A 13,482-nucleotide genomic window follows, 5' to 3' on the forward strand; every position below is an offset into this window, starting at 1 on the left:
TTCCATAATTTGTCCTCAATTCCTATTTATTTATTCACACATTATGTTTTATAATTGATTAAATTGGGGTGAAGTGTTTTGCAAGCAATAAATATATAAATACAACAAAAATAAATATTGACGCCCCTGGATCCAGGTGCAACCCCTGCATAAATACATAAATGTCATTACGCAGCAGCAAAACTTTTTCCCTTGCACTTAGTCCCACTTGTTCACGTGTCGTAAGAAACTTGTGAATTTTAATGCCGGGGAATTCAGGGGTGGGATTAAATGTCGCGAAAGCCCCTCGCGGGTAATTTCGCCCACCCGTTGACGGCGTACGTCGGTGTGACTGCTTGGAAGTCATGCTCGGAGTGGTATCCCGCGTCAGGTGTGACGTTCCTCATATCGATGACCCCCAGATCAGATGGGCTATCGTTTCGGGAGATCTTTATCCGGAGTTTTGGGTTCTCTCCTTTTATCCACTGGCAATTAGAAAGAAATTATTTTCCAGAAATATTTATTAGCGTACGATTTTTGTCTGTCTGAGCGGATATGACCATAACTACTGGATATATCAACGCGAGAAAAAACTCGTTGCATCGCGGGACTTCGAAATGTCACAGAAATCAAGTCCGTGAAATGGAGGCTTCTTTGTAAAGGGTAGGTTTGGTTTTTATTTTGATGGGAAGGGTCTTGTAGGTCATCTGAAGGTCATATAAAAGTCACGGGGCATTATAAAATCTCTTCACTATCTCAGCTTGACAGCTCAATCTTTATATTTTTATGTATCGCTTAAAAAAAATTATTTTGTAAAATAAAATGCCGAAATGGCAATTTTGACTTCATAAGCTTCAGAAAAATATGGCGCTCGAATTGATTATGTATTTTGATAAAGTGTGCGGGAAATTGGGGCTTTTATTCAAATTGGTAGCGAGATATTGATATTTGCATTCGGTATTTATTTTTCGATTTCAATGAAAACATTTTCCCGTCTGCTTTCATCGGGTTCGGTCACTCGTGAATATCGGCAGCGACAATATAATGAATTATCGTGGGGTAGGAGGAAAATTTAGGGGAGAACAGATGGCTATTGGTCGCACAGAGTGAACTTTTCACTCTTTTAAAATTTGTTTAGTGAAATTTGGGAGCAATAGATATCTAACGGCCTGGAATAAAATTATTCGTGATAAGTTATTGATATTATTTTATAATTACCTTCACGCGAATTCTCTTCTCCGAAATTAAATCCGATTTATCGTGATCCTCGTCGTCATCGTCATAGTCGCGGTGCCTCTTGTCCCACATTTTTGAGTGAAGGTGGTTAGCCCTACGACGATGCTTCGGCAGTTCAATTTCTATGGTATAGGGCTCCTCATCAGCGAGATATTGCGATGCATATCGGCTTGAGTACCTATTGAAGAGCGAAATAAAAACGAAAGGAGAAAGGTGAGAGAAAACCTCCGCAGAAATCAAAGGGGAAATTAATTATTGAAAAATTACTTCAACTGGGAATTCTCAACAACCATAAATTGCCAGTCCGTAAAATACCTCCACCAGTTCTATAATTATCGAGACAACGTACCCTGTCGCTCCCCCTCCCCCCTCCCTATCCCGAATCGCTGACACATGGAGTGTTGCACCGAAAAGTAGGGCGTGCCCATGGCGCGAAAATACATTCAGGTCCCATATGAACGTCATGACCTATGATTTTCTATGTGCTTGGAGGTACCACCGGTAAATATCTCTACTCAAAGCTCAGTGACACCAAAATCCTGCCATTACTGAGGCTGTAAACGCGTGAGAGGGCAATTATCCAGTGAAAATCATGCGTTCGCATCAGCGGAAACTTCAGAGCTGACGTTGAAAATGGACTCATTACGGTTCCTCGATTGATATTCACTCCTCGCTGTAGCGCATATTGTTGACAATGAAAATAACGGCCTGATTTCACTGGCTCCGGGGTAATAATGTAGGGTGATTTTATGGGAGAAACGAAGAAGTTGGAAAAAGTGTTGCGCGTTATCAGCACAGATGCAGGCGAGAGACCGAGCAAATTATGTGACGAGATATTTATTGGTCTTCTTCGGTAGTTTTGGAGTTCCAGGAGTCGTCGTGAAATATTTCGAGAACTTTCACGACTGATTAATTGTTTTAAAAAATTTTAATTATTTTTTCGGGAGTCTTACTTGAAATCAATGGCAAAAATCGAAAGATAGTCCTGACCAGACTCACCATTTCGATCGATGATATTTCGGTGGCCGCCTCTTGAATCGATACCTGGGTCCTCGCGACAACTCATGCCATCGAGACTTGGACCCATGAAATTTCCAGGGTCGCATATATTTTCGAGCTTCCGGTAATTGCACTAATTCCAACAGCACCACAACGAGCGCGAACCAGAACCAAATCTGGGGATAAAAATATTCCATCAATATCCGAATGATTGTTATCGAAAGGTCGAAGGTCTATCAAACCATTACTCGAATATTCATCATCCGAGTTGAAAACTTGTACCCTAATTATATCACTTGAACAATCCATTCCTGACACACTAGTGCCTCACTTCCAGACCGCTGGACACCAGCAAAACTAGACCAGAGAGTCGCACTTTATACGGTCCCCCACCGGAGAAATTTCCTCGCAATTGAAAAATCTGGTGGTGGGACAATTTACAAGAGCGATTAACGAAGAGTGGAATTTCCTTTTCACCGGTGATAACTCCAGAAGCTGACAGTCATCTGCATCCGGAGTCGAATTACCTTTCTTCTCGCTCCTTCAGTCGCCAATGGTCGAGGCTGATGATCCCATTCCACAATTATCCAGCACTCAGAGGCTCTCGGAAAAGTCCGGACAGCCACTCACCGGCTATTATTTTCCATCGAATTTAACTCACAGTGAGTTGCTGAAGATACCAAGGTTAAATTCTCCGTAAAATTATACCAACTACCCGGAGAAGAGTAGATTAGCATCGCCATAAATTCAGCTATCACGGGGGCCCGCACTGTAATTTGAATCTCCAAGCGGTGAACTTTCCTACCACTTCCGCTAGGTTCGATTTTAACCGGGGAATAACGATTATTTGAATGAAAAATGTTTGTGAATTTATATCGCGGGTAAAACTTTCCCTACGTAGCGCCCTCGAAGAGGGAAGAAGGTCTCGGTGAAAGCAACGTGCCCCTACGGTTAGTTATGCTCGTCATTTAGCCGCCTCCTGGTTTTACGACGTAGGTTACTCGGGCGAGAGTCAAGGTGAGGCTGAGGCATTTTTTTTATGGATTATTTAATGCACTTAAAGGTGTAGAGTAACTCCAGAGTCGAACTACCGGGTCAATAGAAAAATTCAATCAATAATTCTTCGGGTTGGATTCCCCAGTGATTATCTGTACGAATGGTCTGACAGAAGGTCGTGAATTATGATTCTTTTTCTCGACATGACAGCAGAAGAATATCTTAATTTTGCCGACATTTACGACTGGTGAAAGATGATTAGCCTGCAAGTGAAACTTTAATCGAACACGTGACTCTCCTTTCGAGGCCTCATGCCGGGCCTTCAGATCCCGTGAGTTTTTGAAGTTAACGACGTACCCGAGAAATTTGCGGGCTCAAGTCGCTGTCAAAGTTAAACAAATCATTAGCCAACTGAGACGCGAGGGTTTCACAATTCAGGGGGATGTGGTGTAGCCATAATCCCCAGCCTCCCACATCGATATATGAGCTTAATTGGCTGTTTATAAACAACAAATCAATAACCGACACTCGGGCTGAGTTCTTTCAACTCAGCCAGAGATTCCCAACTGACCGAGAATGTGGGCTGAGCCAATAATTTCATGGATTTGAATAAATTTGCAACTCGATTTTTCTCAATTGTGTACCTTGGCTGTTGTCCAGGTCTTACAGAATGTGCAACTCCTCGAATTTGAGGACTGTGTTGGTATTGGCTGATCGAGAACGTCATCTTGGCTTTGACCGGACCAGCACATAAATTACCAGCGAAGCCTGTCGACAAGACATTCCTCCACGACAATAGACGATTGTCCATGATCAACAACTGGTGAAGTTTCCAGTGCGACGGAAGCCGGGTCAGGATCGCTCATCCATGCACCCTCTCATGTAGGAGAAATTCACCCCGAGTGTCTTTTAGCCCCAGTTGTCGTACAAGATAAACACGATCAATTCAGAATGAATAAGGTCAGCCAAAGATCAACACACTTACCAGCCACCATCGGGGACAGGTCAGACCCCCCCACTACCTCCAGATGACACTGTAAGTACGTGCTGATGAAGTTGACAGATGATCGATGTCACCCTAGAATACGTCTGAGTTTGTAACATTAAAAAAAATGAATTATCGATTGTCACATGCTATTTATTGACGTTGGACAACTGCTGATATAATCTCTCATTTATTAATCGTATAATTTGTAAAATCTAATCTGTGAGGAAGATCTGATAAAGGAACTACAAAACTGTAATACAAATGAATCACATTGAAAAGAAGACTAGAATGTGGCACGAAGCATTTTCATAGTCTAGCCCTTTGTTGGGCATCTACTTTCACGTTAGTCCCAGTGTCTTACAACAATATGCAATTAGCGCTTTGTAAATGAATTATAAAACATGATTAAGTCGTTCGCCTCGAGTGATAGAAATATCGTACTGGAATGAAGAATGAATATGATAAATTTATGACTAGCAGCTGTTAACTTCTGGTTGACGAGTATCACCCACAATTCCATCCTGAAATTGCATCCGCTGTTCTCTTTGTACAGGTATATAAGTCATTGTTAACGGTGAGTTAAACACTCTGCCGTGAGTCTTTCACAATTAACTTTTCACCCTTAATCCCATTATCGATGTTAACTTCTAAGTTAAATCGCGTGCAGGAGCACTTTACGTACTATCCTGATTCAGTTCGATACAGTCTGTTGGCTTTATCTCGAGCCACCAGTCATTTGGATAATGGTACTTTTGTAGCTCAATACCCTCGCGGGGAACCGGCATCAGATGACCACCAAATTGCTTTGCTGGTAATGGAGGTATCGCCAATTGTGGCGGGAAGCACTGTAAACTCGGTGATAACTCACAATCGGGGGGAAGAACGCGTCTCGTCCAGCCGACTCTTCTTACCATCTGTGTCTATTAAAAATCAGGAGATCAATAGTCGAAGAGTCAAGTGTTGTCTTGTGTTTAGTCTCCTCGTGGCAAACTTACCACTGTATCCTCTTCGAAAACGACGATCTCAAGTTTAGGAGCATCCTCACCAACTTCGTGCTCCTGTACTCTGTAAATCCCTGAGGCGTACAAATATGAAGCACTCAAGCCCTCCTCCCTGAAGGCTTTTGTGATTAACCCGTCATCTCTCAATGTATCCACCATGCAGAGTTCGAGTTTACGAGCCCAGGGCAAGGCACGCCCAATCCGCACCTGACCCCAGAGGGCTCCAAAGCATAGGAAATGTACGAGACCAAGTTTTGCCAGTACCAAGTGAGTCCTAGCATGAAGTACAAGATAATTAATCAAGAACATTCTTGTTGGAGATGGTCCAAAAATTGAAATTTCCTCTAATCGACTGATTGTACATGATGACTCATCAGTACGTAATTTACCATCAGATGGTAAGCCACTCCAGCGGCGACTCGCTGTGCATGACGCGGTGCCATCTGATGGTAAGTTACCGTCCATCGGTGCTGAAGGTGTCTTAAAATCGTTTATAGTCTTGTTCTAAAAACAGTATTTGAACTCACCGGTAACTCAGCTCATGCAGACGTTCTGTAAATTTCTCGGGAACGCTGCACGGTGGCCTCGGTGGATCCTCATTCAGCAGTCGCAACCAGAATAAGAGGAGAATTATTGAGAATGCTAATATAGCACGTAGTGGTGTCACACGAAATCTCCTTGGCGGCCAAGTATTCATGTCGATAATTGAGTGTTAGGAAGACATCTAGTCTTGACGATCCACCAGTAAAATTTTATACCAGAAGAGTGCAACAACAAGTAGAAATGCAACCAGCGCACGAAGTGGTGTAATACGGAATCTCGTTGGTGGACAGGTACTCATGTCGATAATCTACATTGGCATTGAGGAGCATTAACGATGACAGGGGTAGTAAATCAAAGTGCGGGGGGTGAATCAATTGGTCTACGTTAGTCGTTAAAATTTGGGAATCACTTTTGTTGGAACTGCGGGGGATGTTTTGTGGTGGCTGGCGAGGAGAGTTAGCGGAGCGGGGAGGACACACATTGCCAGGGTTATATAATTACAAAAGGGCGGATCAACAGCCGTGAGAAAAATGTTTAATTGTGAGAAATTACTTACTTGGCTTGTGGAGAATCCCCATGACCCGCGGGTCAATGAATACATAACGAGACTCTTCAAATTACACCACTTTTTCCATCCCCGATAACTGTGTTGTGATTCCCCTGCGGGGGATGAATCCACACCGCTCGCGGAGATCTGGCAACGCTGTTGCGCCGATTGATTTTGATTCTGTATTACCGACTGAGAGTCGCGGGGATCGGGCAGTGGCGCACTCTTGCCATTCGCGGTCTTATTCTTTCCGGGAATTTGAAGCTATTATTCGCGGGGAAGGGAGACGGATATTTTGGCGATGAAAAAAAATTCCAGGATGTTGTCGCTTCATTTTTTATGGTAATTCAATATTGGTGGTGGGGAATTGGAAACTAATTGTGGGAATTCTTCTCATTGAAGCGACGAATTTAGAATATATTTCACTCTCTATCAGAACAGGCTAATCCCTTTCGTTATCACTTGATTATTTTTGAGAAATTCAGTGGGATAATTTTATGGTGATGAATGGAAGGGATTTTAGGGGGACAAATATGGAGAGAATTTATTGCGGGAGATAGACACGTGTCTTCACTATAATTTCCAATGTGATAAGAAATTTTTTTGATTAAATTTCTTTGAATGGATGCCAGAACATTCTAAAAATTTCTAAAAACTGCAGAGTCCAGATTTGCAGACCAATTTGGTAATAATTTAAAGCAGTTTAGAAATCCGAAAAAAAATCGAGCGTTTCCTTTGAAGACAGATTATAAACAAAATATATATATATCCTTTTTTAATAAGTCCTCAGCGCATATTTAAAAATTACCTGTGCAATCATCGGGAGAGTAGTTTCTTGATTCGCACAGCTCCTCCTCGTCGTAATTTTTTTCCTATCGTTGTACCTCGAGGGCTCCTCATGTACTCCACTGTCACATGATCTCATGTCAAATCTACACTTGTCACTGATCCACGTGCCACCAAAGTTGAACGCTCCCTAACCTGTTTGCCAAGTATTCTATTGTATTAACTCCTGACGTCACATCATTTCTCTCTCACCACCACGTGTTCCCTACAACCCCACACCTCAACCGGTTCTCTCTTCTATCCGTAAAACGTATCGTGAAAAAAAAAACCGATTGATCGGCAATTGCTCGACGGTTAAGTTTGGTATCGGTAAACGGTGAAAAAAAAACTTGGAGAAAAATTACCAAACAAGTCTAGTAATCGTCCAGCGGAATCCATTCTACATTTTTTTTCACGCTATATCGGGGCAAATAATGCGAAACTGGGAATTTTTATTCGCTCATTCGAGAAAATTGACTGAACCCACTGTTCATTACATCAAAAATTACCGAATAAATTATTATTGGGTAATCAGTCCCTGGTCTAGGACTTTTATTACCCAGAATGACTTACCATTCTTTATTTTTATTCGAATATTCACGCAAAATTGATAAGACATAAACAATAATGTCGCAACCATTTTTCATAAAATAAAAATTTGGTAAATTGCTCTCCAACTGTTCTCTGCGTGAAATTAATTCTCGCAATAAACCAAAACAGTAATATTTCAAGGGGAATATGCGTCATTGGATGTTTGCACTGGACCCGCGAGTCGGCGTCCTTTGTGAGGCCTTTTCGTGCGCGGCCATCGCGCCCAATACTTTTTACCCCCTCGGAATCCACGAAACACTTTTATACGTACGCCCCAACAACCCAGCCAATTTCAAATGCAACTCGCGTCCCTCATACTGGATCCATCACCCTCACCCCTCCCTCCCTCTCACTCTTCTCACCCTGCAGGATGCACTCCGACGAACGTTAAAACAACACTCGTCGATATGAGAACAGCCATCATCGAGGGGGGAACTCGTGTACGAGATGACGAGATAAACCACTAATCCAACCTTTCGTTCGGCTTGTGGACTCCTGGACTCTGTGCGATCAATCTCGTACTTTTTCCTTTGTCGATCGTGGTATACATCATTTTCGTTGACCGTGAAGGGGACTCGGGGAAGGAATGACGCGAAGAAAAATGGTAAACTCGCGCGGTGAAGCTGGGGAATGCTGGGGATGGTATTAATTGGGGATATCATTGTCTGCTTGAGTACTCTCGAGTACAGATTTTTTTTTTTTGCTATTTTGTGTGCCCTAGCAATTGAATTTTTACCCTAAAACGAGTCTAACCTCCCTCTCGTGAAATTGGTGGATAAAAAAATGATCAATAAAGTTGTTTCCCGGGGTTGAGAATTTTTTTATTCCGCACATCCCCATAACCCACTAGAATGTAGCATTTTCGTGTCATCCGATGCGTGACCCACTTGTTGTTCCTCCGGCACTCGTCGGCCCGCAACATTATTGGTTCGGTTACAACCAAAAGGATGCATTTAAAAGAAGAGTACCTGGAATTTTTATTATCCCATTAATCAAGCCACAAGTGACATACCAATGCGGTATAATGCTGCATTATTTAACGCACATAATTCGCGCTTTCTAACTGTCTGGAACGGTCGGGTTTTATTCAAAGAGCGGAAGATGGTGTACCCCACGGCTTGAGTTATCCCCGGGAGAGGTTCATTACCGTGGAAAATCGAATGTTTTATTTTCATTCATTTCTACCGATCGCCGACAACTGGAAATCTGCTACCGTGGAAATCAAACGGTACGATTATCCCGCCAATGAAAAATTCTCCGGAAATATTTTTGCGTTAATTATTGGTCATGTTAATCCCGTCATTAGTCATATGTCTACAATTTCAATTTGAATGCACCGGCCTCTGGGCACCTGATAGCTCAACAATGAGGCAATAAAAAACGCAGTACATGCATTCTTATGAAACATCGCTGACCAGATGGTTTGCGTCGCCCAGTGTAGTGCCGGCTGTCGTGAAAACTCGCGCCGACAGTGGCTGATACACTTCGCGCGATAGAGTCGTCGTAGCACAGCATCAGCAGAAAATTACGAGCCCCGATATTTTTTTTTATTGCTGAGGGGGCTGATTGAGTCGGGAAAATATCCTGTGCATTGAATTGATAAAATCCCAGTTTTTCTCCCACACGGGGGAAAATGGTGGCGACCGTTGGGCGTCCCTCGGCATCGCTAATGGCGACGCTAATTACACTGGGGCACGCGATCGCGTCTAGGATGGTTGGGTGGAACCGATCTGGCCAGGAGAATACCCGAGATGTCTGAGGATCGAGGTCGGTATTAACCTTCCAGTCGATCCATCGTTGTAAACAACCGACTGATCACGTTTCATAAATCGTGGAAGTGCTCCAGACGATGATGACCATCTCGGGGATGATTAACTTCCAATAGCGATTCGGGCAGAATTCTTTTCAAATAAATAAATAATCCCTCACGAATTCTAATTTACCCCGTTTATTCACCTCATAAAATATCAATTAAATACCACTAATTCTCCGCGGGAATGTTAATCGAATGAAGTCCTCGCGACGGAGGACATCCCGTCTCCCATAAATAATCTTTTCTTCAGCAATTTTCTTATCCCCCAGTGCGAATCATAGAATTCCATAAAATACTTCCAGAAGGAGTCAAACGACTCCAACTTTCCCTACATGCGTTTATTTCGTGGGTTGACTGCTTTTTCCCCTCACCCCCTGGCATTTCGAAACCCCCTCGGTCGTTGTGGATGCGCGTCGTGCACTTCACTCGGCTCGGGTGTATATGAAAGCGCGCCAATTACCTTGTCAATTATATCCTCGATTGATGCACGCCGGCCATATTGATTCAGCAACCAATCCAGGTACTTCTGGTGTATGTACCCCCTGCACGTATCACCAGCGTTCATCGTTTCTCAGGGGAGTCCATGTAGCCGCCCCTCCTGCCCTCCCTCACACCCCCCAGCCCCCTCGTCCTATCATTTTCTCCACCGCAGAATGCACCAGAGCAAGCTGAGAAGTGAGCGATAATTCTTTATACATCTTTTGCGATGCCGACAAATGCCGCGAGCGCTTTCCATATCTCAAACATCGAATGAGTTATCCAAAGTATTTCTCACTCCTCGGCGGTGTATATCTATTTTCCCGTTTGGACAGGTGACTTAAATAATTAAAATCAACATGCTGTCAGTGGAAAAAGAATTTTTCTCGGGGGGTAGTTTTTTTAGGGTGACATTTTTACTGGTATGATGCTGTCGGTATTGATGGGAGGACTTTGATTAGTTGGCAATGGAGGGAAAATATTTCTCCAGGGTAATGGATGAAGGAGAAACCTTTCAGGGGGAGCGTGCGGTAAATCGTTCATTCCGTTCATAAGTGCAGAAATTTTTATTCCAATTTTTTTATCCAGCTGTGGATAATTTTTCCTTCCCTTTGATGCGACGAAGTCGTAGAAACCGAGGAGTTTAATATCCTCTTATGACGGCTATGTTTCACGAGTGAGGGTGGGTCACGGGCTCACTCGCTTCCATTCCGCCCCATCAACCCTCATAGTGCGTTTAATTTACGTGTTTTCGCGAGTTATTTGCTTCTCACTCCCCTTATACACAACCCCGGGTACAGTTGGTTTTCTCATTTGTGTGTGTGTTGGGGTGTTGGACGAATTGGGGGTGGGTTGCCATGGTGACGAGGGCAGCGGAGTCTAACGTCCAATGGGATTGGCGCTGCGACGATGTGGCCTCGTGATACGCATGAGAGACAGTGGAAAGTTGATGGTGAAGAGAGATTTTTTTTTATTCGATTTTTTATGAACTAAATAACTGAGGGTTGAACAAAATCTAATTCTTAAAAATTTGATTAATGAAAAGAAAAGACTTCCCTCAATTAAATCAGGTGACAGGTCATACACGTGTCTGCTCTATTACTATTAGAAAAGCCACATATTTGATTAGGAATTACGGGATTTAGGGATTTGTCTAGCAAATCATCAATACCAACGAAAATACTCGCGATATGAGAATGTTTGCGTTTCACACGTGGTAGGGCAAACATAATCGCGAGCGTAACGAAGATTCGCACATCTATTGCGTCATTGAACTTTGCATTCACGGATTTGGCGGTGGAGTGGGATGATGGGTTTAAGTTACCTGCAGAACCGCCAACTGCTCATTCAGTGATCTCCACTTTGGACAGTCTGATCGACAGCCTTCCCTTTCGCAAGTGGTGTCAGTTCGACGAACGTTGAAACGTGCTGGATTTTTTGTTTCCTCGCAAACGAGATAATATTATACATTTCAAAATGTTCCAAGTGAGTGCGACATATTTTTTTTTCTAACAATATTGCTTAATAATTTAACAGTGAAGTCAGGTGTCCGGATTTTTTTTAATGTCTCTTTGAATCATATACAATTGTTTCTATGATGGGAGGCTCAAAAATTTATGGGACAATATCATTTTTTCCAAGTGGTCTGATCCCGCACATACATTATCTACTTACGTTTTCAGGAACTCCTGAAAATCGTCTTCATCGCACTGATGGCCCTCTCAATGGTGATGGCCTTCCCAGACAGCATCACCCCGCGACCCTGTCCTCCGGGCTACCCGCACTGTGCGAAATTCGACCCTGATAACATCTAAAAGAACCTGAAGAACTTGGGAACATGCGGAGAGTGCGATCGAATTCCCAAAAAAATAATAATCACTTCGTAGACCTGAGCACACGACTCGAGCAATAGAAATATGAATAGAAAATAAGTAGATCAGTATACGAGGAGAAATTCTCTTCAAAAGACCTCAAAATGTCCGACGAATTTTGGAACAGTCAATTTAAAAAATAGCAGACACTTTTTTATTCCTTAAAAAATTGCTCTTCACAAACTTCCAGAGTCTCTCGATTAAATACAGTTGTCCGCAATTGTTTACATAAAATAGCAACTACTTTTGTCAAATGTCAGTGAATTTTATAGTACAATTTCCTAGTGCAATTTTTTATCGATATCTCCTCGTACGGAAGTCCGAAAAACGTTATAATTCATTATGTAAATTCACCGTGAAAAGCCGGCGTTGGGTGTCAGTCGCAATGGTAAATTTATCGCTAAACGCTTATCATTGCCGTCCAATCCATCTCAAATAGTGTACATAACGCGCAGGAAGCCGTCAACCGGGGTCTTCACAGTGAGACGCAAGGAATGCCAACAAGAGGAACAGAGGGAGAAATGGAAGGAGGATGGAGTAGCATATACCGAAAAGCCCTGTCGTGGTTTTAGCGACGCGGACGGATGGCTTGTGTCTCATTGTATGCATATTCGAACAGCTGGACGCCAGTGGCATATAAACACCATGCCATACCTGTATGTCCTCCATAGGACTCCACCAAGACTTTAATCTACAGCTACCACTCACCATCTCTCCACCAAAATTTTCTTCAACACTTATTTCAATACGACGGACTCATTGATACATTACACCCATACGATTAGTTCGCTAGATTATTTATAGGATTAGATTATCGATTGTCGTTTTGTAACTGTGAATCAATTAAACGAATTGTGTGAGCTTCAAAAAGTATTTTTATGATTTATTTTATTAACTAGAATCCCTACAAAAAAAATTACTCCGCGAGACGGGGAATGATTTTTTATTGATGAATATATTTTTGGAATTTGATAGAATTCTTTTACCTCACGCGGGAGTACATAAAATCAAATAGCCCTTCAATCAATCATTCAATCGGGTATGATGAATCGATTCCAAACAGTCTAGTCTCATTGATCGAAACACAAACAAGCCCGGATGGGTGTGAAATTATTCCCGCAATTGTTCCTGTCGTCGTCAAGTCCATGGCGAGAAAAAAAGTGGATTTGTAGCGGTATCGGTCGCCCTGGGAGACGGAGGAATGCCTAGATCATGCTGCCTAATTCCCCAGATCGTTTCGTGTCTTCTCGGGGATCGAGAGTGATCAAACGGGCGTCTGCACGCCTGTGCGCCCCGTCGCGCTGGGGCCACCGTAGGTCCACATCTTGACTGGGAATCGTTCGATATCAACTGTGTCTCATCTTCGAGTCAGAGAGTCACATGGACCCGGGGGAATATTAATTTATTGGAAAATATATATAAATTTCCATTTTTCCAAGTTATTCCATCACCCAATAACCAAAAGAAATTTTTACTCACAAAAATTGATCGATTGTTTTATTAAATAATGTTACTACTCTTCGCTGGCTATCGAATGATTCTAGACATTTTCGAGTCATAAATCCAACTCGTGGGAGAGGATGACTAGCCTCGCGTGGGGTCTCGTCATGAAGACG

At 42.8% G+C, this 13,482-nt stretch overlaps 2 protein-coding genes and 1 long non-coding RNA gene across 5 annotated transcripts; 1 reads left to right on the forward strand and 2 right to left on the reverse strand.

Annotated features, from left to right (window-relative positions):
* Positions 1-6: 6 nt before the first annotated feature.
* On the reverse strand, positions 7-4,207 carry LOC135165724 (uncharacterized). Of its 3 annotated transcripts, XM_064127295.1 has the most exons (5): positions 2,742-3,629; positions 2,497-2,635; positions 2,215-2,390; positions 1,198-1,393; positions 7-464 (listed from the first exon to the last, which is right to left on the reverse strand). In XM_064127295.1, exons 2-5 carry the CDS (start codon positions 2,521-2,523, stop codon positions 267-269), a joined length of 597 nt encoding a protein of 198 aa, XP_063983365.1. In that variant the 5' UTR covers positions 2,524-2,635; positions 2,742-3,629; the 3' UTR covers positions 7-266. The 3 variants fall into 3 exon arrangements, with proteins under 3 accessions (XP_063983365.1, XP_063983364.1, XP_063983366.1); XM_064127294.1 differs by lacking the exons at positions 2,497-2,635; positions 2,742-3,629 and adding an exon at positions 3,855-4,207; XM_064127296.1 differs by lacking the exon at positions 2,742-3,629 and having other exon boundaries at positions 2,463-2,678.
* A 159-nt stretch (positions 4,208-4,366) lies between these two features.
* On the reverse strand, positions 4,367-6,040 carry LOC135165722 (uncharacterized). Its single transcript, XM_064127293.1, has 3 exons — positions 5,727-6,040; positions 5,194-5,473; positions 4,367-5,118 (listed from the first exon to the last, which is right to left on the reverse strand). Exons 1-3 carry the CDS (start codon positions 5,894-5,896, stop codon positions 4,873-4,875), a joined length of 696 nt encoding a protein of 231 aa, XP_063983363.1. The 5' UTR covers positions 5,897-6,040; the 3' UTR covers positions 4,367-4,872.
* Positions 6,041-6,960: 920 nt separating this feature from the next.
* LOC135165725 (uncharacterized) lies at positions 6,961-12,739 on the forward strand. The gene is made up of 2 exons (XR_010299560.1): positions 6,961-11,480; positions 11,678-12,739. It is a non-coding gene; the product is annotated as an uncharacterized LOC135165725 (long non-coding RNA).
* The last annotated feature ends 743 nt before the right edge of the window (positions 12,740-13,482 follow it).

This window comes from Diachasmimorpha longicaudata, chromosome 9 (assembly GCF_034640455.1).
Source record: "Diachasmimorpha longicaudata isolate KC_UGA_2023 chromosome 9, iyDiaLong2, whole genome shotgun sequence".
Classification (NCBI taxonomy): Eukaryota; Metazoa; Arthropoda; class Insecta; order Hymenoptera; family Braconidae; genus Diachasmimorpha; species Diachasmimorpha longicaudata.